General features: G+C 36.9%; 2 protein-coding genes and 1 long non-coding RNA gene across 4 annotated transcripts; 1 reads left to right on the top strand and 2 right to left on the bottom strand.

Moving 5' to 3' along the window:
• Positions 1 to 1,561: 1,561 nt before the first annotated feature.
• Positions 1,562 to 11,611, bottom strand: LOC137814029 (uncharacterized). The gene is made up of 2 exons (XR_011081583.1): positions 11,193 to 11,611; positions 1,562 to 2,061 (listed from the first exon to the last, which is right to left on the bottom strand). It is a non-coding gene; the product is annotated as an uncharacterized lncRNA (long non-coding RNA).
• A 3,199-nt stretch (positions 11,612 to 14,810) lies between these two features.
• Positions 14,811 to 17,628, bottom strand: LOC137814028 (putative wall-associated receptor kinase-like 16). Of its 2 annotated transcripts, XM_068616552.1 has the most exons (4): positions 17,303 to 17,612; positions 16,559 to 17,221; positions 16,290 to 16,463; positions 14,811 to 16,184 (listed from the first exon to the last, which is right to left on the bottom strand). In XM_068616552.1, exons 1-4 carry the CDS (start codon positions 17,451 to 17,453, stop codon positions 14,983 to 14,985), a joined length of 2,190 nt encoding a protein of 729 aa, XP_068472653.1. In that variant the 5' UTR covers positions 17,454 to 17,612; the 3' UTR covers positions 14,811 to 14,982. The 2 variants fall into 2 exon arrangements, with proteins under 2 accessions (XP_068472653.1, XP_068472652.1); XM_068616551.1 differs by having other exon boundaries at positions 16,559 to 17,628.
• A 6,258-nt stretch (positions 17,629 to 23,886) lies between these two features.
• LOC137815970 (uncharacterized) lies at positions 23,887 to 25,239 on the top strand. The gene has a single exon (XM_068619076.1). The coding sequence runs from the start codon at positions 23,887 to 23,889 to the stop codon at positions 25,237 to 25,239; it is 1,353 nt and encodes a 450-aa protein (XP_068475177.1).
• The last annotated feature ends 623 nt before the right edge of the window (positions 25,240 to 25,862 follow it).

Here is a 25,862-nt window from a genome sequence, read left to right as displayed (position 1 = left end):
TTGAAGTTGTCAATTTGGTTGACAACTTCAAGTTGAATCATTTTCAAATAATTAATATTTTTTAAAATTAAAAAATGTATATAATAAGAATTTATTTTTTTTAAATTACATGAAGTGAATAAGTATGCTGTGAAAATTTGTATTTTATAGATAAATAATATTAAAAAATTAAAACTAAATTTTGTTTTGACAAAAAACAAAGTTACCTTAAATCAAGTTGGATTAAAAATAGGTTGTGTAATAAATATAAAATATTTAGTACCTTTAAATATTGTTAAAATTAAAAATATTTTTGTTGTTTAAAACAAATGAAATTTTCTTCGTGAAGTAGCGTTTATAGTTGATCCAATTATAAATAAAAGGGGTAGCATTTAAAAAATATTTATAAAATGATAAATAAGTACAATTTATACATGATTAGAAAATAAAAATGTAGGAAAAGTTGTCACCTATAAGAAGTTGTGCCACAAGGTGGTATTCTTCGTTGTCTTCGAGGTCGTCCTTGTGGTTGTTGTTCGGATGGAATGGTAGGAGGGGGCAGAGGTGGAATGTCATTGTCAGTGCCTTCGACTTCATTTTAAAAAATATTTATAAAATGATAAATAAGTACAATTTATACATGATTAGAAAATAAAAATGTAGGAAAAGTTGTCACCTATAAGAAGTTGTGCCACAAGGTGGTATTCTTCGTTGTCTTCGAGGTCGTCCTTGTGGTTGTTGTTCGGATGGAATGGTAGGAGGGGGCAGAGGTGGAATGTCATTGTCAGTGCCTTCGACTTCATTGTCCTCACTTTAATTTTCGTAAAACTATGAAGACATTGTTGGTTGATAATACTGCATGGATGATATTAGATTGTAGGCAAATGGGGGGGGGGGGGGGGGGGGGAGGGGGGGGGGGAGGGGTCGTGGTAGAGGTTGCAAAGGGATTTCATGGATTAGGAAAAAGTTGTTGTTGAGATGGAAATGTTGAGTAGTTGAAAGGTGGTTGATAGAATGACGATTGAAATGACATGTGAGGTTGATCCCTATATCGAAATGATGACTTTTTACGGCAAGTGCACCGCGTTGTCAAAAGTAATAATGTGTCTCTAAGGATGAATATCAAACCCACAAGGAATAGTTGAATAATCAAGTAAAATATTCACTAAATATAAAACAAAATAATAAAAATGTGTTGAAGTTGTTGTGATGATGCTGATTAATTAGAAAACAAGTCAAAGAATTTGTTGCTTCAAGTTGGAAAAATAGGAATTGGGTTTCATATTTCTCACTCTTTTGTATTTTGATTAACATGGTAATATTTCTTTAATTGATATTGATGTCCGTATAAAAATCATTTATATCGATTCCTCGCATATAAAATTATTAAGATGCTTTCTAAATATCGATTCCTCATATTTATAAAAACAACTTAGTATTCAGATCAGACGTTGATAGCAATTAACATTTCAAGTCTATTCATAACACTCAAATATGTTAAGTATTATTGATTAGGTCAAAACTCTAAAAATACTTTCTAGTCAAATTTAAGATTCTAGATCAATAATTAGAAGCAAAACAATAATACCAATAATCAATCAAGAATAAAATATTATATTCAGATATCACCTCAATACATAAGAATTTGAACAGATTATTCTCAATCCCAAAGGGTAGAATTAGCCACTCATGATGACTATTACACGCAAGGATGACATGAAAAGAAGATCTAAGATGTTTCTCCTTAACAGCTGCCTACTCTAATGTTTCTCACACCTCTTATTCTCCCAATTGAATCACAAGTCACTCAATGGTGTTTTTCTCTCAATCTTGCACACTAGGGTTGTCCCTCAAGCCCCTTATTTAACCTAATTTGTTTAGGCTTAAATGGATTCTCACTCAAGCAAGATTTACTTGCTTGAGCGAGTAAAACGTCAATTTTGTCCAATGTTGTTGGAGTGAGATGCTATGATGCTGACTTGGGCTTTCTGTGAGCTTGTGCGTTTCGGGGCCTTCCAACTTTTCCTTTTTAGCTTATATAATTCTCCTTTTGTCTAGTCATCTTCATTCTCCCTTAGAAACCTGAAATTGACACAAATTTGAGAATAAAATGTTCTTATTCAAATTAAAATCACAAAATATGTAAAAAGGTATAAATTCACAAGTTAGGGGTTATTTTATAATTATTTTAGCAATTAATACTCGTAAGTGTCTGTATTTTAACATTAAATATTATTGAAATTTAACACTTATCATCGAACAACTGAGTCGGGTGAACACCTGACAGATGAAAAGATGTTTGTTGAAACGATTCAACTTGAGAAGAAGATTCTACATGATGTTGATAGTGAGGTTGTGTAGTCTCCCATGGCATATCACATTCTTTTGAAAATATGTGTTAATTTTGGATTAGTCAATAAAGAATAATAAATGATTTTGTAATTGAACATATATCGTCATCGGACGGTGACTATATAGGCGAGATGTAGCGGATAGTACGATTGATGTACCATTTCATGTATGTTGACTTGTCATGCAAATGGTCATTTTTGTTAAAATGATTTTCCTGAATTAGACGATTATGACGGTCATTCCACATAGTTATCCATGTGGCATGATAATGTGGCCAATATTGATCAGTCTGTCCTCTCATATCCTCTTTGTGAAGTTGATCAAGGTTCAATGGGTCACTTAGAATACTCTGTCAAAATCCAAATTGATGTATAACCCTACCAACCTGATAATATTCAATTGTTGTGAAACATACGAGAGGAACTACCGCCCGTGCAATTGGGGAAATCTCAATAATGATCAAGTGCCTAACATAATCCACTCGATATGGAGTCCAAAGAAACTATAAATAAATGTTTGAAACATCAGTAAAATATGAAATTTTCAGTTAACATGGTATGTTAGTTTATATATTGATTACAACCTCTCTAGATTTAATGCCATCAAACATTGCCTGTATTTGGGGAACAATGATTCCTCCTGTGTGCGTCCTATACATCCTTCCTTCAAGTCCACCTAACGTAAACAAGGAATATAAAGAAATTTACAATTAAGATAACTTGAGTTGAACTTTGTTTTCTTGTCTCGAAAATTAATAAAAAAATAACATACCTTTTCCCGAGTGGGAAACCAATGCCTTATTCAACTTCTTCATTAGTCAATGATTGAAGTTGTGGAGAAATGCATGTTAAGCGTTCCCATGCCCAACATTGTAAAAGCAGCATGCAAACTCCAATATTATCTTGATTAAAGTCTATTCCGTGATCGAGCGTACGGTACAGAGAAGCTAATACAACTGACCCCCAACTATAATTCCTGACATTGTTCAAGTCAACCAACAATAATAGATACATTAAATGTACCTTACTACCTGAAGAATCAGGCATCAATAGGCTTCTAATAAGTGTTAATATGTGAACTCGAGCATGTTGAGCAATAACATCGTTGGTTGCATTTTAAGCCAAGACAAATTAATTGCATGTCCTTTCATGCTGTAGCGGGTGGTATAAATCCGAGCAACTTCTCACACAAAGATACTAAATCACCACTAGTAATCTCGGTGACAACCTCTCCATCAACAGGTTAGATACCAATTTAGAAACTACTTTATAAATTATTATTAATAATAGAAACTACTTTATATACCAATAATTTTTTTTTTAGTTTATAAAATGGTCTTTAATTTAGTCAATATAGTAACTAATTATTTTGGTTTCTAAAATTAGTTTATATTTCACAACTTTCTTGTACCTTCCCATACATTTTTAGTAACATGTTTCTCTTAGAGCCACAATAAAAACATATTGGCGGAAAGGCGATGAGATGCCATGAAATTCTAATAAGATGATTCTTGAAAATTATAATAAAAAAGTTAACCAAAATATATATCATAAGATAAAAACAAATATTCATGTTATATAATATAAAAATATTTATCTATAATATAATGTAGAAAAATTAGTAAGATCGAAAAAAATATATTGGTGTGTAGTAATATAATAGAAAAATATTCATATATAATATCAAAGCAAAATATTCATAAGACTAAAAAAATATAATAGAAAAATATTTATAAAATCTTAAAAAATTATTCATATATAATATAATATAGAATATTCATAAGTAATCACTAAAAAAAAATCGTGTATAAAGTGACAGTTTTAATATGACGGCTATTAATAACTGTCACAAATTTTCATATAATACGACATTTGACTAACCGACACAATTATCTTTCAGAATATGTCATTTTGAACTGTCACAATTATCCTTCAAAATAAAAACTTTTGTTTTCCTTCCCTCCATACACCATTCCTCTTTATTTCAAATTATTTTTGAAAATTTGTTTTCACTATTCACTCTTGAAAATCGTGACTTTTCCCTCTCTCTTCCTTGTCTTTCTGCCAAAACACTCAAACCTCTCTCTGCCTAAACACTTAAACGCTAACGAAGCCCTCCTCACGAAGTTCTACTCGTGATTCTTATCCTTAATCCTTTGTGCTTAAGTCAGTTGAATAAGAGGTGATTCTTATCCTCACTCCTTTGCTACTAGTTGTCTCGCAATTATTATCCGAAATCACCGCTATCAGCGCCTCCACACAAGGATTTGTTAAGTTTTGTGCTCATTATTATTCTGATCTGCTTGAGTAATGTGGTGGCGCTATTTCATTTCAGTCTACCCAACCCTATTTCATGTGGTGGCGCTGGAGGTAGTGGAAGGAGGGAAGAGTTATGTGGCATTTGCATTTCAGCAAGGTAGCTTGTTTTGGCTTTAATTGATTTCAGTAAGGCATTTTTGTACCGGTATGGGAGAGACCGAGATTCGGTCTCCCTGACCGATATGCGATTTACCTGACCGAGACAAGGGAATTCTGGCCAAGACTAGGGAAACCTGGTCGAGACAAGGAAACTCGGCCGAGACAAGGGAAACTACCACGGACGGTCCGGCCGACCGACACATAAATCCATTAACGCTCAAACCAAGGTCAGTGAAGCTAATATGTCATTAAGGATTATGTAATACATCCATAAGTGTGATCCATTCCACTAATCAGGCCCAATAAGGTAAGCTCATTAAAATAATATCAATAGCACACATTCCAAGGAGAAAGGTACGTCATTTATTACTGTGCACCTACTTGAATACCGATCACCCGCTTTACTGACTTGAGCGTCGGAGTGCCTTCCGCAGGTACCCCCCATCCGGTGTTCACCCGAGACCGAGAGCCGAAGGAGAAGCACAAAGACGAGGAGGACCCCAGTCAAGCACCCAGCAACCTGCCCGACCGAAGGAGGAAAACGAAGACTTCAATAGTTCTCTATGTGCCATCTCCATAGCAGGATCAATTGGCGCCCCCCGTGGGGCCGGGAGAAACTAGCTGAAGAAAGAAAGTAGATGGTCTTAACTAGAAGTATTGAAGTCCCACTGCCTGACAAGTGGAAGGGTTTCAATCGAGACCGATACGACGGATCGACCGATCCCGATGAGCATATGGACGCTTACACCACCCATATGAGCCTCTACTCCTCGGATGACGCAGTGTTGTGTCGAATGTTTCTTACATCGCTGAAGGGAGCAACCCTCAGCTGTTCACCAAACTCTCACCCAACTCCATTGACAGCTTTGCCACACTGTGGCGAAGTTTGAGACCCAGTTCGCCACCAGCCGACCGCACCACCTAAGTTTCATCGCCCTGATGGGCATCCATCTGGATAAGGGAGAGTCCCTGAGAACCTTTGTTAATAGGTTCAGCAAGGTGGCAATGAGCATCCGGAATCTGAGCCCGGACGTTGTCATGCATAACATGCCGACAGCCCAGGGCCCTTTGCTGACAACCTATGCATGCAGCTGGTCGACAACCTGGACGAGCTGAGGAAGAGAACTGCTAAGTATATGCAGCTGGAAAAACTCAGAGAGTTTCGTAACCAGGCCCGTGCCAAGGCCAGTGGAGAGAAGAATAAGGAGGAGAAATGACCGACGCAGAGACAACCGGGACCGAACAATCCGGTTCTCGAGATACACACCCCTGATGGCTGAGAGGGGAAGGATGCTGGACGAGGCTCTCAACGCTGAGTTGATCCCTCCTCCAAGGAAAGTGGCCAGCCCTAACAATGTCGACCGAAGGAAGTAGTGTCGGTACCATCAAAACAGCGGGCTCTCAATCGAGGAGTGTCAGACTCTGAAGGATAAGATCGAGGAACTTATCCAGGCTGGGCACCTCCGTTGATTCGTCAGGAACGGCCGAGACCCACCCCACCGAGTGGAACCCGCTAGGCGAACAAGGTCACCCCAACGCGGTCGAAATGACCGAGATCACAGAGACCGACAGCCTAAAATGACCGAGATCACAGAGACAACCGACAGCCTAGGAGAGACGATCATCCCCGCAAGGATGACCCTCCCAGGGAGGCCGACAGAAGAGGTAACCGAGAGGTTATCAACACCATAGCCAGCGGCTTCGCCCGGGAGGGAGCACCAACAGCGCCCGGAAGTAACACCTGCGGGCGGTGCACCAAGTGAACGCAATGACATTCTGATCGAGGATGCCACCCATCATCTTCACGGACGAGGACTTCAAAGGGGTGGATTACCGCCAACAAGGTCATACTCAATGAGCTGAAAAAGCACCTGGGCAAGGCAAAAGGCCGATGGACCGAGAAGCAGATAGAAGTTCTCTGGGCATACAGATGCACCCCTAAGACTACCATGTAGGAGAAACCCTACAGTCTGACATATGGGGCCAAGGACATGATCCCGGTCGAGGTGGGTGAGCCCACCATACGAAGGCAAATGTTCGACCTCATCCTAAATGGCATACCCTGCCAACACCTCTCACTCGGCTCGGTCTAGATGAAGCCTTAACCGACATATCCTGCCGAGACCGATCAACTAGGTTTGGTATGGATGAAGCCTTAACCGGCATACCCTGCCGAGACCAATCAACTAGGTTTGGTCTGGACAAAGCCTTAAACGACATACCCTGCCAACACCTCTCACTCGGTTCGGTCTGGATGAAGCCTTAACCGGCATACCTTGCCGAGACCGACCGACACACCCAAGTTAAACTTATAACTTGGCACAAGTAGACTCACACAGTTAATGGCCGACCGGCCATTCAACTTGTTCGATTTAAAGCAATCACACTTAATGGTCGACCGACCATTCAACTCGTTCGATTTAAAGCAATCACAGTTAATGTCCGACAAACCATTCAACTTGTTCGATTTAAAGCAATCACAATTAATAGCCGATCGACCATTCAACTTGTTCGATTTAAAGCAATCACAGTTAATGATCGACCGACCATTCAACTTGTTCTATTTAAAGCAATCACAATTAATGGCCGACCGACCATTCAACTTGTTCGATTTAAAGCAATCACAGTTAATGGCCGACCGACCATTCAACTTGTTCGATTTAAAGTAATCACAATTAATAACCGACCGACCATTCAACTTGTTCGATTTAAAGCAATCACAGTTAATGGTCGACCGACCATTCAACTTGTTTGATAAAGCAATCACAATTAATGGCCGACCGACCATTCAACTTGTTCGATTTAAAGCAATCACAGATAATGGTCGACCGACCATTCAACTTGTTCGATTTAAAGCAATCACAATTAATAATCGACCGACCATTCAACTTGTTCGATTTAAAGCAATCACAGTTAATGGTCGACCGACCATTCAACTTGTTCGATTTAAAGCAATCACAATTAATTGCCGACCGACCATTCAACTTGTTCGATTTAAAGCAATCACAGTTAATGGTCGATCGACCATTCAACTTGTTCGATTTAAAGCAATCACAATTAATGACCGACCGCCCAAACAATTAATGATCAACATTTTAACTTGTGAAAATTCTTCTTAGATACAAAAAGGAAGGGCGATACATTGATAATTGCAAAAGGGAGAGGTCACACCCCAGCCTCAGAGGAGAGAGAAAGATATAAAAACAAGAGAAGGACACATCCCGACCAAAGGCTAACCTACTCTTGATTAACTACAACGCACTCGCCCTCCTTAGCCTCGGCCAGCCCAGTCGACCTCAAGCCTGGGGGGCAAGTGTATTGGTATGGCCGACCGAGACACACGCTGATGTGTTCCAATCCACTTGACCAAGTCGGCCGACCGACACCTACCATTCAAGACTCATCGGATGTATCCATCCTCGAGCTTGGGGGGCAACTGTACCGGTATGGGCGAGACCGAGATTCGGTCTCCCTGACCGAGATGTGGTTTACCTGACCGAGACAAGGGAATTCTGGTCGAGACCAGGGAACCTGGCCGAGACAAGAGAATTCTGGTCGAGACCAGGGAACCTGGCCGAGACAAGGGAAACCTGGCCGAGACTAGGGAAACTTGGTCGAGACAAGGGAACCCGACCGAGACAAGGGAAACCACCACGGACGGCCCGCCCGACCGACACATAAATCCATTAACGCTCAAACCAAGGTCAGTGAAGTTAATCTGTCATTAAGGATTAGGTAATACATCCATAAGTGTGATCCATTCCACTAATCAGGCCCAATAAGGTAAGCCCATTAAAATAATATAAATAGCACACATTCCAAGGAGAAAGGTAAGTCATTTATTACTGTGCACCTACCTGAATACCGATTACCCGCTTTACTGACTTGAGCGTCGGAGTACCTTCCGCAGGTACCCCCATCTGGTGTTCACCCGAGACCGAGAGCCGAAGGAGAAGCACGAAGATGACGAGGACCCCAGTCAAACACCCAACAACCTGCCCGACCGAAGGAAGAAGACGAAGACTTTAATAGACTTTAATAGTTCTCTATGTCCCATCTTCCTAGCAGGAACAATTTTCATTTTAGTTTATTTTGTTTATGACCCGAAGCAGTCTTGAAAATGTTTCTTCCTATATATGCTTCATGAATTCTTTTTACACTATTGGATGTTAGGAAATTCTTTTTAATAGGCATATAGTGTTGATAGAACCAGGTTTGGAGATAATTGTTTTCCTCTTATATTTTCAGTTGCTCTGTTTGATGCATGAACTAGTTTAATTATTGTTATGTCGGTTAATGAACGAGAATTCTATTTCTCTGGTTGTTTTAATTGTATTATTCTATTTTGCTTTGTAGAATAATGATACACGAAGTTTAGCGGATGAGAAATCCAGAATTGTTGATGAAGTCGTGGATATGGTTTAGGGTTTAGGGTTTAGGGTTTAGGGTTTAGGGTTTAATGAACCATGACAATGTCGCTCCCTGAAACTTCCTTCCTGGTAGTCTATCATCAATGAAGGTATTGTTAGATACTAGAATTGTATATATTCAGTCTTTTTTGGGGCATGTGAAGGCAATGCATAAACTTGTATTGTATTCTCACCAATGCATTCATCCTCTACTTCCTTATTGAATCGCAAATATATCAGCAAAACAAATATATTATTCAATATTTTGCCCATATAGCTTTTCTGCTTGCATGTTGTGTTCAAAGTTTTGGTGGGCTATTCCCCTCTTTTTTTTTTTTTAGGTTGTATACTTCTAATTACAAGTTTACAATAGTCGTTCAACTGGTTATACATTTAATATTTTTAAATATTGTTTCAGGTTTCTAGGTTAATTTATACAAATCAGGGGGTTGCTTTGGCAACAAATGATGATCACAAGCTTTGAAAATGGCAGAGAAATGAGCGGAATCCTTCGGCAAAAGTAATGAGCATCTACTATACTTGTTTGGGAGTACATTTCAATGTGTTAGTGTCCATAAGATTGTTAAAACAAGCATTTCTTATTTAGGCAACTCCAAACCTTCTACCACAACTATGGCAACCATCTAGTGGAATGTTGATGACTAATGATATAAGTGATATTAACCTAGAGGATGTTGTGTCATGTTTTGCACTGTCAAAGAATGACTCATATGTTCTGGGGAAAATTTCCCTATTCAATATGATGACCTTTAAGGTATGTAGCTTTCATTTTGCACGTTCTTATATTCTACTTCCTTCACTCTCTTATTTATAAGATTCAATTACCTAATTCACCATAATCAAGGAAAGTGGTTAATTTTGATATCAATAAGTGTGTCCTAATATCGTTGTTTTGAGAGACAACATATGGTGCTTATGATACTTCCTATCCTTTTTGACCTTTTAGAAGTACTACCAAAATAGACAGACTATAATCTATACCAAGTATTTTGCTAAGCATCCCTTTAATGGTTTATTTTAGCATTCCATGACCTCTTTCTTTCACTTTTTGTTGCAATTGTATATTGCGCGGGTATTAATTTTGGTGAATATTAACTGCAAACAGTGACAACTTTCATGGCGCCTCCACCAGCTGCTACATTTCTTGCACTTCATCCTCAAGACAACAATATTATTGCCATTGGCATGGATGACTCTTCCATACAAATCTATAATGTTCGAGTCAATGAGGTACTATTCTATTCATGATCAAGATTAGAGCTGTCAGTAAAGTTTCATAAGTTAGGGAATTTTAAAAATTGATATTAGCCTCTCCTCCCTCCTCCCACTCACTCTGCATAAAGATATCAGTTTTAGTTTCATGCACTGTTGGTATTTTTAAAAAAAATGGCATTTACCTTTTTTCTTGTTTAATTTGTTTCCATCTAGGTTAAAACCAAGCTAAAAGTTCATCAAATTAGAATCACTGGTCTTGCCTTTTCTCACGTTCTCAATGTTCTTTGTATCATCTGGAGCAGATTCCACTGCAGTCATTTGCTATTTTTTTTTTCATTTTTTATTAATAGGAATTGTAAAAGGAATATGACTGGGTGAAAAAGATTTCTTAAAATAACTGATTTTGGAAGAGTAATGTTGAAAATCTTATTGAATAGAAATCATGAAGGCATTCACTTATTTTCTTTATGTCAACAGTTGTGTGTTTGAAGCACAGATGGATAGGAAAAAAAAGCAAGTAAATTCCTACAGATGCCCGGTGGGCGACCTCCAGCACCTCTTGCAGATACTGGGGTCCAATTTCATCAAGACCAGACACATTTACTGGCTGTTCATGTATGCAAGAATAGGACCCCTAGAGTCACCTTTCATTAGTATGTTTAGTATCTAGGTTGATGGCAATTCTTCCCCCTTCACTGTACTGTTAAAGGTGATGGCAGTTCTAAACTCAAAAATAGTCCAAACTAATAATGCTTTGTTTGGTCCAGTTCAAAGACAAGAAGAAGGAAGGATATGTAACCTGCTCCAAACTGTTACTTACACTCAAACCTTTCTTAGAAATGGGGTGGAGCGTCGCACGGTGGTGGTTGTTCGTGCGATGGTCGACGGTGGTGGTTGTTCGTGCGTTCGTCTTGAACGAGTGCGACGGTGGTGGCAATCGAGCGGAGCAGGTGGCACGGTGGCGGCGACTGGGCAGACGCGTGGTGGTGGCTGTTCGTGCGGTGGTCGACGGTGGCCGTTCGGTGGTTCCGTTCGGTGGTGTGGAATTAGGGTTCCCTTTGTGATTTAGGTTATAGGGTTTTGTTCTTGTTTATTGGGGGCAGAAGGGTTCCAAATTTAATTTATTTTTAATTGAGGTGAAGGTGGGCTGCAGAATACAATATGGGGCAGTTTCTTCCTGCACCCGTACTTTTTTCTTTCTGCACCCCATACGTTAAATACGGATTTCAGCTATATATATAATTTATTTTTATTTAATTATATTTATATTTCTAAGTAAGAGTTTTTTTTTAATTTTTTAATACTTTACATATAGATTATATATGTATGTAACAATTTTTATTTTTTTTATTTATGTTTGAAATAGGTTATATATGGATTTTATCTGTAAATAAGAATTTAGGTTTTTTAATAAAATTTTAATACATTACATACGGATTTTATCTGTATGTAAGGATTCTCGCTTCATGGTACTAAAATTACATATAAATTACATCCATATGTAACTATTTTTGGTTTATATACGGAAAAAATCCGTTTGTAGTAATCGATATATAAAGCGGAAGAAACTATTAGATGCATTTTCTAAAATGGGAAAAAGCAACTTTGTAAGTATATTAGCATTGAAATGCTCTCTTGACATGGGGAGCCAAGGGACAGAAACAAGTATTGAAAAATACATCTTGAGACTAGTTAAGTCTTTTGATTTGGATCCATTATTTTGGTAGTGAAAAAGGATTTATTATTTAAATACAAGCGAGAAGTATCAGTTAGTAGCTGGTTATTGAAGACATGCCAACAGTATTCAATTTATAGTTAAACAATTCCATTCAGTAAATCTTTAAACACTATTTTCTCTTTATATTCAGACTTTAGTTAGTACATATTTTATTCCATTTCACGAAGCTTTATTATCAGGGCACTCTAATGCTCTAATGAAAGGAAATGTTAGATCAGGAGCACAGTTTTTAGGAAGAAGAGGAAGAGCATCTGGGTATGAGGATGAGAAGAACAAACACACATAAACTGTGATTTTTGCTTTAGACTAACAAGTATTCGGTTCTTGTCTCTAAAAGCATAGTGAATAGTGAGTGGAGCAGGTCATTCATTAAGGCTTATTCTTTTTTAATTAAGAATTAAGGTTCTTATTTGAGAACAAAGTTGTTGCATAAGTAATAGATTTGAATAAATTTGCAAATTGCAGACAAATATAAAAAGAACAAATTAGATTAACACCTAGAAATCTGAGATTAAATTTAAAGAAATCAAGTACTACATCAAACTAATTTATTTGGATTTGGATGTATATCCTCTTAAATTATTAAATCATGTGATGTGAGATGGTAATATCAAAAAAGAAAATAAAAATTTATTTCTTTATTAGATTTAGTTAGTAAATTAATACTTAATGACTTTTCATTTAGTAAACTATATTTTTTTTCTCCATTAGAATTGAGTTGATTGAACGTGATGATAGGGTGATTTAATTTTGGCAAATAAGCATGATGTGAGGTCAATATGGATCATGGATTGGACAAGTGGCTTAATAAGAACCACTTCTCCTAGGAATATCCTACCTTGCATTGAATTTGCATTAACTTTTGATTAATTCAAACTCCTAGGCAAAATAAAAGAATTGGTCTGTATTAATAACCACAAATATTGGTACTCTAACGCGTTCTACGAAGGTCACAACCTGCTTTATCTCTTTAAATTATATAAATGGTATGGCATGAATTTTATTTAAAAATAAAGTTTAAATGAATAAAAAATAAAAGTCTATATTTATATTATAAATATTTATTTTTTATATCATTCAAAATTTCATCTTTTTAAAATTTATTTATCTGGACTCTTTTTAAGTTTAGAGGTTTGAGGAAAATTTTGATTACTTTTGTATTATCATATTGTAATATTGAGTATGATATTGAGATGGTTTGAGTTCTTCTGTAGTGGTAAATTCTTTTTTTTATTATTAATAAGTTTACTTTAAGTTTATATAAAATTGATTTCATTTTTAATTTGTAGAATGTAATAGAAATAGAGATATAAGGAAGAGACAAATTATTCTACAGAGTGGTGGTAACTCAAATGTGGAGGACAAGGTAACTCAAATGAACACTTTGCTTGTATATATTGCTTCAAGAAAAGATGTTTCAAAACATTTTGCAGCAATGACAACTAATTTGGTTCATGTATCCATCAATGAGATATTAATATATTTAAATATTTATTGGTGTCTTTTATTTTATAATTATAAACATTCAAATTCATTAACTTAAAATTATTTATTTCGGGCATCAGATAATGGAAGTGGTGCTCTATCACCTAATCTAATCAGATCAAGTGCTGGAAGCAAAACTAATTATGGATGTGTGTTTTAATTTTAAACTTGATTAGGGATGTATGAACTTTTTATGGGTTTTAATTTTCAATTATGTATCAACTTTTGAAAAATATTATGTGTGCTTTGATTTTCAATGAAATGAATGGATGCTTATAACTTTATATATTATTTTATTTTATTATGAAAATATATTATGTTTAGTTTAATTGTACAAACCAGATTATAAAAAATGGTGGTTAAATTTCATTTATTTAGAATTAAAATTATGTTAGTTGAAATCGACGTATTATTTTTACAATTTTATTATAATACTGAAAATTAAAAACGTCACATTATACCTTATATATAATGGCACCGAAATCTTCTTTAATGAATTAAATTGTTATAGTTATAATTGACACTAATTACATATAAAACTCATCACTTTAAACATAGTGTTAAATTTGTGGGTGTTGCGGCGGGTAGCATAAAACCGCCACATTAAACTTTGTGGCGACCACATTTATCTCCTTCATCCACATTCTTTTTCTCATCTCCTTCATTCACACTTATATCCTTCATCCACACTCATCTCATTCATCCATATTCATCTCCTTTATCACAATCATTTTCTGGATAACACATTTCAACATTTTTTTTTATGATATTGTCTAATAATATATGTCAAATGTTTTAAGTATTTAATGATCAATCTCCATTTAAAAAATTTGAAAACAATGGACAACCAAACTAGTGTAGATATCTTTATTTCCTTGTTTAGATACTTTTTAGGTTAGATTAGATATTTTTTATAAAACTTTTTGTTGAAATGTTTGACTTATATTGTACCTATGTGGATTGGTATTTTTATGTATTTCAAGTTTTGGTTTTGGTTTTGAATCAAAATCAATTATATTTTTTTGAAATTGGTTAAAATTTATGTCAAACCATATTCTGAACGACATAATTTTTTGACATTTTTTTCTTATTTATTCACGCCGACTAGTTTATAATCTAACATAAATATGCATTTTTTACATCGGATATCAGATATTGTGTACAACCTAACTTTAGATCTCCTAGTCTTAAATATTCAACATAAAAATGTCTTTTATATTAATAAAGTAAGTAAAGGTAAACATTTATAAATATTGCCTATACATACATTAATTAGAATAAAATTATAATATAATGAGACTAACTTAACAATAAATAAAGAAAACTAAAATAGTGAAGTGGGAATTGATATTGTTGGTGTGGTGTGTCATCTCCCATTACCAAAGTTAATTAATTCAAGTTCTCTCAAGCTATCAAATCCAGTACTTTGTTGGCCACTACTGTAACCATGTTCAGGAGTGCTTTGTGGCTCAGAAAGCAAGTATTGACTCTCCTCAAAATCTTGGCTTGTATTGGTCCAAGGGTGTTTGTCCATATGCCTTATTCCCTCCAATTCCATTGTCACTTCCTTCATGCTAGGCCTTTCCTCCCCTCTAAGTTTCAAGCACCTGGCAGCAAGAATAGCAACCTCCATAATCTCCTGCTTATTTTCTTCATCCAGAATATCATTCTCAAGAACATCAATCAGGGAATCCTTTTCCAAGCTACTAAGAAAATGAAATGTGAGACTTCGTTTCTCTTCTGTCTTGTGAGAAGAGAAAGGTTCCTCCCCACTTAGAAGTTCTACAAGCACTACCCCAAAGCTATAAACATCACTTTTTTCAGTCAATTGGCCTGATTGCATGTACTCTGGGTCTAAATAGCCAAAGGTTCCTTGCACAATTGTGGCTATTTCAGTTTGGTCAAGTGGAACCAATCGTGAAGCTCCAAAGTCAGACACTTTGGCTGTGTTACTTTCATCTAAGAGTATGTTAGCAGTTTTCACATCTCTGTGGATGATGGGTATGGAAGCTTCCGAGTGTAGATATGACAAAGCTCCAGCTGCTTCTGTAGCAATCCTTAAACGCGTTTTCCAACTTACATTAGGCACCTGGCCTTGCTTATGCAAATAATCAAAAAGGGTGCCATTTTCAACAAATTCATAGACCAATAAAGGAACTTCTGTCTCTAAACAACAACCAAAGAGTTTAACCACATTCCTGTGATTAATTTGTGACAGTATAATGACCTCGTTGATGAATTGCTCCACTTGGCTCGAGTCCATTATTTTGGACTTTTTGATGGCCACAACTTCGTTATTTAAGAGAACTCCTTTGAAAACTGTTCCAAAACCTCCTCTACCAATGATTAAACTCTCATCAAAATTGTTGGTGGCTTTCTTTAGTTCCTCAACACTGAAAATTGTGGCGGATTGAGACGTTTCTCCTCTTGCAGAGAGTTTCTGTCTTAGAATGATGCCCCCATTCTGCTGAAAGAACTTTTCCTTCAATTTGAGCAGTCTCCTTTTCTGGTGCATCAAGTACAGCCAAGAAACCCCCACAAATAGAGCAATTAATCCTACACCTGATCCTGTTATATATCAAAATATAAATAAGGCAAAACTCAAGTGAAAATTTAGTGTCTTGCCAAAAGGGAAGAAAAACAAAACTCTAATGAGCTTAATTATATGCTCACCAATGACGATCTTGGTAAATGCATCATCCTCCTTTTTTGGTTGGCATCCTCCACCTCCGTTTGTTGCTTTTCCGGTTAGTCCAACAGGACATAAACATTCAAAAGAGCCAGGAATATCATGACAATACTCATCTCTTGCGCAATTGTGATTGCCCGTTGTACATTCCAAAAAGTCTACAAAGCCCAAACACAAATAATCATTTCGTAAAATACCAAAGCTGAAATATATATATCCATTTGTTTAGAGGCAGCATAGTTAAGTAATTTACCTGTGCAACCAGTGCGAAGGTAAGGGTTGCCCACAAAACCTTGTTTACATTTGCATTGGTAGCCATTTCGATTGGCATAGGGTGGGTCCTCGCAAACGCTATGATTACTGGTGCACGCATAGTTGTCGTTATTCTTGGAAACGTTACAGGCACCATCTCCAACAGTCCAATCAACCACCATGGGAGCCTTATCGAATGGGATGTGTTTCAAATGATCCATCTTGAAACTGTACCCGCCATTTTTCACCACAAACGAAACGCTGCAGCTGTTACCCGAAAAGGATTTGAAATCATCAAAGGAGGATGCTTGTATACTGATGTTCTTCATTCCAGGAGGTATATCCACCTGGCAGCACCCTATGCCCGAACATTTCCCATCATTTCTCTGCATATTTTTCACATTCGGGTCATTCTTGTCACATCTTGTCAAGCACCCTGTTGAGTATTTAGCTTGGTCGACGTAACTGTTGAGATACCCGTACGTGTCGCAGCCTATACTCACGAACTTGTTGTCCGTGCTGGAAATAGTGAAGGATGCAGTTTGGAGTGTGGGTGTGTTGGATTTATTTTTTCCGTTAGAAATGTTGATTTTGCAGATACTGGAGACGAAGAAATTCATCTCCATTTGACCGACGAGGGTTATGTTCTGAACTTCGACGTTACCTGCGTATAGAATGGAGTCAGTGCAATTGAGTTCCAAGTTTTTCTCCAAGTAACAGTTCTTTCCCGTGATATCTGACACACCTACGCCAAAGGGGTATGGAATCGAAACATCTCCGCACTTGTTCGGGCAGCCGAGCAGGTCTTGGTCATCTGCTGCAGTTCCTGTTCTTGTCAACACAATCAGCAGCAGCAGCAGGGTCACTTGCATCTGTGTCAGCACCTTCAATTCCATTGTTGTAAGCTATAAGCTAGTGTGTTTGCTTCTTCTTCTTCATCTTCTGCGAGTATGTTTATACTGACAAAAATGCCGCCGGTTTGAACCGATCGGTTCAGTTTGGATTGAAGCATCCAGCTTGTTTGGTTGTACTTCATGTGACTCAGTCAACTCTTCATGTTCTTATTATCTCATCTCTCATTTTCATGGTGAAATTATTAAATAAGGTAATGATATATTCATAATTTCAATTTTTTATATAATCGTATTATAATTTTTAATATTATTATTTTAATATTTTTTATATTTTTTATATTATTTATTATAAATTTATTTTTATTATATATATTTATTTCTAAATTTATATACAACTCCAAAATTAAATCCAAAATTAAAGTATATTTTACTATTGAATATTCTATCATAACACGAACAGATTAATTTAGAGTAACTTTGAAAAACAGTGTAACGATGTGACACTTCAATGTATTTACATCATGATAGTTGTACAAGATAGCTACATATGTTAGCTTGACCAAGACTTACAACCATTTAATGCTTTTGGCAGTCAATACTTACAGATACATGTGTAGAAAATAAAAAAGAAAACTGAAGTTACTCTAAAGTAATTTTGAAATACTTTTTTTTCGTAATTTTAATAATTAATTAATCTTTGACTATTATATTTCAAAAACACTAAAGATAATATAAGAAACAACATTTTAAAGTTTGTTCAACTTTTTTTATTAAGTTATTGAATTTTGTTTGTTTGGTCGAACTTTTTTTTCTTTTCTGTTTCAACTAGATCTTAGTCTTTCTTCTTATATATATTATGTATTTTATTCTCTAATACATAAGTAAATAAAAATTTCTTTTGTATTTTTTTTTATATGTTTTTTTCTCTTTTATGCTTAAGTCATTGTCTCTTTTTCATTTGCAATTAGGGTTCATCATAACCTCCCTTTCTTCATTGTGATTACGTACGCTCCATTTGATGCACCACATCAGACAAGGAATATTCATCTTCACTGTAATACGGTATCAGAGCTCTTTGAATGAAGAGTTATGTTGCGTTTCTATTTGATCTTTATTTCCCCCTTTGCTGTTCTTGGTTATCTTTTCTGTTCTCTTTCAAAATCTTGATTGTGTTTCAAAATCTCTTAGACAATGTCTAATGAAAACCCTAGTCTTAATATTAGTCACACTATTACATGCAATTTTTGTGGTAAATACGGTCATACTGAGACGGTTTGTTTTCGCAAAGTGGGTTTTCCTTCTGATAATATCGATACTTGTTATAAAAAACATGGGTTTCCTCCTAGCTACAAATTCACCAATTGGACCCAAACCGCCGATTTGAATTGTTTGGTTCTACGTGGTTTATGTGACTCAGTCAACTCTTTATGTTGTTATTATCTCACCAGTGTTCGTTTTCATGGTCAAATTATTGAATATTCTATCATAACACAAAGAGAAGAATTAAGTTAGTCTAAAATAATTTTAAAATACTTCTTTTCATAATTCTAATAATTAATTAATCTTTGACTATTATATTTCAAAAACACCAAAGATAGATATAAGAAATAACATTTTAAAGTTATTTTGAAAATAAACCGATTATTCTAGGGTGATAGATAGAGAAAAGGAATCAAAATTAGTGGTAATAATAAGAATAAAATATAATTTTTTTTTTCAAAAGACTGAAGTCAAATTTTTAATATTTATTCAAGAAAATTTTATTGATTGCTTGAAAAAACATATCGATATATATCAGGAAATCAAAATTTATTTAAGTGTTCTTTTAAAATCTAACTTTTAGTTATTGTTAATTTTAACTTCGAAGTTTAATTATTTATTGTCATATTTTTCTCACTTGTAAATATTTATGAAATTTCTAAAACGATGACAAACTTGTTGACCTAGACCTAGACAAGTAGCTTTATGTTCTAGATCCCGTAGTTTTATTTTTATTCTTTTGTGATCTTTTTCCATCATTTTTAAACGTCTGTCTTTTTAATAAAATAATTTTTATTTATTATTTTCAAATGTTAAAATGATATTATTTTTAATTTGTACGTTTTATTTAATTAATATAAAAAATAATTATGATATTTAGAAAGGAAAATGAAACAATACATAAATACACATTTAATTTAAAAAATTTGAAGTAACTTTAAGGGTGTGTTTGCTTCCAAGTGGGAGGAGGGAGGGGAGAGGAGGGAGGGAGTGTTTTTTTGTATTTGTTTCTATGGTTTTGAGGGTGAGGGAGAGGATGAGGGAGAAGGTGGAGAGTTTTTTTTATTCTTCACAAAATGAAGAGATTTGTAGGGATTAAATAGGATAGTTGTATTTTACCAAAATACCCTTAGACATGCATTTTATTAAAATATCAAAATTAAATATTACATAAATTTATTTATAAGTTCAAAAATATTTAATTATACTATTAATAACAACATACAATTATAAATAATAAAAATAAAAATATACAAAAAAAATTATAATATTAACAAAATATATATAGTTATATAAAATAATAAATAAATATAATAATAAATATTATTTTCATAAATTTTAATGTATTTAATAATTTTATTTCAATTTAACACAAAAATATTTTCTATTATATTTTTTAATTTTTTATTATAAAACATAAGTAATTATGAATATTATATATTAAAAAATTTAATTAATTCAAACCTATTAAAAAAAATCATAATTCATTATTTTAATAACAAAGACAAATTTGTAAACTTACAATAAACCATCCTCACAAATCCACTCTATCATCCCTAAATCCAAACAACCTCACATATTCTCACTCATCCTCTCTAATCCTCACAAATCCACTCGCTCCCTCCTCACAAATCCCCTCCTCAATCCAAACAGAGCTTAAGACTCCGTTTGTTTTTGGGAGCAGAAAGGAGCTGATTTACTGTTTGTGAATAAAACACGAAAAACGAAGTATTAAATAATATAAAAACACGAAAAACGAAAAAAATTTCTGTTTAAAACTTTCTTCGCGTGGATGGAGAGAATTGCAACGAAAGTTGCTTTATAGTTTAGGTTAGTTGTTTTATTTTAAACTAAAATTATTATTATTTTTATTTAAAATAAGATTATAATTCAAATATAAACATATAATTAAAATTGTAAAAAAATATTTATTATAAAATAACAGAATTAATTATTTATAAGAATAAATATAAATAATAGTAATAAATATATATTTTTAAATAAAAAAATTATATAATAATTATATTAATTATAAAAAATAAAAATAATAAAGTTATTTAATTTATAAATAAATCAATCTAATTAACTTTTAATAATTTTTTAATATAAAAATAAATTTGTAAATTTATAATTTTATCAATTAAAAAATATAATTTTAATCACATCTATCTCATCACTAATAAACTTTTATAAAATTTCTCTACACTTTCTACTCTATTTACCTTAATCTAAACAACCTCACTTTCTTCACACTTTTCCTTCAAATTATCTCAAATTTAATCCTTCATTTTCACTCTCTAATCCAAACAAAGCCTAAAAGAATAAAATTTAAACTAGATAATATATTATTTGAAAGTAAGTTAAATCAGTTTAATGATGTGACACTTCAATGTTACTAGTGAAAAAACATCGTTTGATAGTCAAAAAGTAGTCCAATGAAATGCAGTAATATTTTTGTGATTATTAGGGGAACAGGTGTTTATACTCAGTGCAAGAGAATAAACGACGATAATAGTGGGAACCGGCACCTATATTTCCTCAAATAGACGTAGGAGAACCGACACTTATTTAGAGGATACTACCACAGGAGCCAATTTTAGTGAACAACTGTCATTTATGATTTTTTTAATAACCCCCAGAACCATTTTTTCCTGCACGCTCACATTGTTCTTTGTGTTTCTAAAGCTTTTCTTTTCTCTGGGTGCTCACTAGTTCGTATTTTCATTTCGTTTTTGTTTTTGTTTTCATTTTTGTTTGCTAATGAAAGTGTGTTTGCTTCTGAGGTCTCAGTCACTGTTATCGTTGTTACCGCTACCGCTACTGTTACCTCTGTCATGACTGTCGCTACCGCCATCAGTCATTGTCATTTTCTCGTCTTCTGAACCCACCAAGTAGGTTTTGTTTATTTTAATTGTATTTTATTTATAATGTAAGATTAGTTTAGTATTGCATGTATTTTTATTTTGTTAAATAGTTTTTAGATTTATAATTAGAATTGTTTTAGTTAATACTATTTTAATTATAGAATTAATATTAATAAAATCTTATAGTTAATATTAGAGTTTATGATAAATATTAGTTTAGATAATATTAATTTAGTTATATAATTTAGCTTATTAAAATTTAATAACTAATATTATGGTTTATAGTTAAAGTAATAAAATTTAATAAGTAATTTCAGGGTTTATAATTAGTATTATTTTAGTTAATATTATTTTATAGGTGTGACTTAATTCAGTGTCGTCTAAAGTAAAAAAACGGTGTAGTAAACATAATTATCCCACTCTACTTTTTCTCCTTCTTTCTCCTTCTTCTGAGCACCGTTGTCAATCTATAAGATTATTAGAAAAATTCAAAGAGAAATTCTTTGGGGGATGAGAGTAATAAATAACAAAATATTGGGAGAATCTTTCTAAACCTAGGGAACATGGTGGTTTAAAAATTAAAGATATTAGGATATTTCTCAATGCTTTATTAGCTAAGTGGAAATTGAGGTTAGGAAAGAATGAGAAAGGGTTGTGGAAAGATAATTTAGAGGCTAAGTATGGAACTTGGACGAAACTTGATCCGGTCGGTCATCGGTAGTCGGTGACATCAGCAACAGATAGTCACGTGGACCGTTCTTAGTGGGACACGTGGGTCAGGGAAGCGGATGTGTCATTGAGAGAGTCACCCAGGGTGGTGATCGGTGATCATTGGGCGGTGATCGGAGAGGATGCGCGATCACCGCCTAGATAAGCGCCTGGAAGCCGAAGGCGTGGCGCTATGGGGAACCGATCGGTCATCTGGGTGAGCGATGATCGATCGGGTTTTCGTGTTACGCGCAGTTAAGCTGGAAACGAAGGGTGATTCCCAACGAGAGAGTTGCATACGAGCCTTGCGTGGCAAAGTATCAGAGAAAAGAGAAGTTATGTGCTTTGTAGTGTCGTGCACGAGAGTGGCCTAAGAGAGCTAGGAAGCCAGTCGGTGATTGGTGTTCTCTTAACCCATAACGTGCATGGTGCAAAGGAGAGGTGATCGTTCATACAAGGTGATGCCTGGTGCGTGCGCTTAGCCTAGCCACACTTGGTACTCGCACTGAGGTTGCACGAGACACCTAGTGGAAGGAACGCGCTAAGTTACTTCCTACACGGATAACTTAGGCGCGCAACATAGTATATAAAAGGAATTCCGCGCTCATACAAAAGAAGGTAAGATTCATTCTTGCAAGTTACTAGTTTACACAGAGAGAGAGAAAGAATCACAGAGTGCACACGAGTCTCGCTGAGATTCCTAGTTCTTAGTTCTTTGGTGGTTTTGCAAGGCTGACCTGAGCGTCGGAGTGCAATCGGCCGCTAGAGGCGCCGTTTGGTGTGTTTCGCAGGTTTGCTTGGAGTTCTTGTGGAGTGCTTGGAGCGTTCTTGCACTTGTCGCGGTTGAGGAGGCGGAAGATAGAGTTTGACGTGGCGAATCCTTCGACGTTCGAATCCCCTGCAAGATCATTTGGCGCCCACCGTGGGGCCCGTGTGAATTTGTGATCCCATCCATACTTTGCTGTCAGTTTTCGTTTGTTCTTGAGGTTCTTTGTTGAGAAAATGAGGAAGACAAGGCAATCTTCACCCGCGCCATCAGCTGAAGAAGGAGCTGTGACGATGGCGCAGGTCTTGGAAATGATGCGAGCGCTGCAAGATGATGTGTCAGCGTCGAGAATGGAACAAGAAAGGATGCAAGCAGACTTGGCTGCATCACAGGGCAAAAATGAGGAGTTAAACAGAGTTAACGAAGAGTTGCGCAAGACGCTGCAAGCGCAGAAGGAACAGGCGGCGGAGGAAAGGGTGGCGCCGCCGCCGTCTCCTCCAGGACTTTCCCCATGCCTTTCTCATATGAGATTATGAGTGCAGTGGTGCCACCAAACTTGGTTGGGGTGAAAGCCTCGTTTATAGGGGTGGAGGACCCAGAGACGCATCTGACAGCGTTTCACACCCAGATGATGCTCTCTGGGGGTTCGGATGCGGTGTACTGCAAGCTGTTCATGAGCACCTTGAGCGGGATTGCTTTGGAGTGGTTTGTGAGCCTACCAGATGGCCACATCACTTCGTTTCAGCAGTTCTCCAAGTTGTTCATGGAGTAGGACACCGTGAACAGGGCACCCCCAGTGGTGTCGTATGATTTGTTCGACGTGCGACAAAACCAAGGTGAGTCCCTCAGGGACTACCTTAGTCGTTTTGGAGCTAAAATGGTGAGGCTGCCCAGCAAAGATGAAGATATGTTGGTGCATGCGTTCAAGAAAGGGGTTCTGTCGGGCCTTTTCAGTGAATCGTTGATCAGAAATCACCCCAGCACCTTCGCGGAGATTAGGCGTCGTGTTGTGGCGCACATCGTAGCAAAAACGGAGGTTTCTGAGAAGAGGGGAAGCGCGGCCCCGACCAAGTCGCGCGAAGGATTGAGCAGGTCTCAGCAGCCGATGAGGGTGCATGAGGCCAAAGAAGGGAAGAAGGCTCAGGGGAAGCCTCGCCCTTACGAGCCTAGAAAGGACCAGGGCAGGGGGCGCGCGAGAGAGAGCAACGTGCCCCCCAGGTTTGACTTCGTGGTGGAATTGGCGGAGCTGATCGCCATTCCAGCCATAGCAGCAAAGTTGCGAGCACCAGAGAAGACTGACAAGGTGCTGGGAAGGAAGAAGAATGTGTGGTGTGAGTTTCACCAGGCTTATGGCCACTCACTCCACACTTGTTTGGCGTTGGGACACCAACTCACGGAGTTGGTAAAAAGTGGCTTTCTGAGCGATTACTTGCGGGAGACGCAAGGTGATCGGGTGTCGGGGCCACCAGCAGAAGATCTGCAGCACGAGGTATCTGTGCACGGGGAGGTGGACACGATCGCGGGGGCCTTCTCTGGAGGAGGGTGTACAGTCTCTCAGAGAAAGAGGTACGCTCGTTCGGTGATGACTGTTAACTCGGTGGAAGAAGATCATTCCCCCGATGCTGACATTACATTCACAAAGGTGGATCTCCGGGACGTTGTACCTCACGACAACGATCCTATAGTCATCTCCCTTGTCACGGCAGGGAGAAAAGTGCACAGGGTCCTCGTGGACCAGGGAAGCTCGGCGGACGTGATGTTCTGGCCGACGTTCAACAAGCTGCAGCTGTCCCTTGATCATCTGAGGCCATACCCGGGGTGCTTGTATGGCTTCGCAGGGGACCAGGTGGAGATGCGAGGCTACATAGAGCTGAGGACCACGTTCACGGATAGGACCGTGGCCCGCACTGAAAAAATTAAGTACCTAGTGGTCAATGTCCCATCCGCCTACAACATACTGTTGGGAATGCCGACGCTCAACAGGTTGGGAGCTGTACCGTCGACGAGGCACATGAAGTTGAAGTTGTCGTCGATGGAGGGGGTAGTGATCACCATTAAGTCGGACCAGAAGGAAGCTAGGCACTGCTATGAGAACAACCTCAAGCAGCAAAGGAGTGTGTGCCATGTTACCTCGATGCCACCGCTGGGTGTGGACGAGAGGCGATCGGAAGTCAGTGGAGATGGAGGAAGCAGTGCTGGGGGGCTCAGGAGTGGCCCAAGAAGATGCTGAGAAAGAGAGCATGATCACGCCCCGCGAGTCAGGGATCGCGATCCTCAGATCGACTGGAGACTTTGGATGGGGAGGGGGGGGGGGGCGATCCCCAGAACGTGGAATGCCACACACTTGAATTTCTATTCCAGTTGAAATTGTAAAGTAGTCGCGCTTTCGTGCTAGTATAAACAGTTTGAACAGTTCAAGGGGCACTCTTTTCCCCAAAAGAGGGTTTTAATGAGGCCACCCAATAAAAAAGAAGTTATCAGTATAAGAGTTTGCAAAGTTTTAAAGTTAAAATCCTCCTCGCCCCAGGCGCGAGCGCAGGTAATCGGTTAGGCCTTCCTCGCCCCAGGCGCGAGCATGGCAACCGGTTTAAAGTCCTCCTCACCCCAGGTGTGAGTGTAGGCAACTAAGTTTCGAAAAGTCAGGGGTGCTAGTAAGCCCAAGAAGGGAAAGGAAGGATTTCGAGAAACGCCTTTACCCAAGTGGCATAGCATCAATATTGGCGCAGTAGAACTCTTAGTCAAAACCCTTCTCACCCCAGAAGTGAGAAGGTGGAGGTACGACCTGATGTGTTAAGGTTTGATGACCTTGGGGCAGGCAAGAGGGGTTACCGAGAAACAATCTTCTCCCCAAAA

Source organism: Phaseolus vulgaris, chromosome 1, assembly GCF_000499845.2.
Source record: "Phaseolus vulgaris cultivar G19833 chromosome 1, P. vulgaris v2.0, whole genome shotgun sequence".
NCBI classification, from domain to species: domain Eukaryota; kingdom Viridiplantae; phylum Streptophyta; class Magnoliopsida; order Fabales; family Fabaceae; genus Phaseolus; species Phaseolus vulgaris.
Note: the sequence above shows the minus strand (reverse complement) of the source record. Positions and strands in the feature narration are given on the sequence as shown.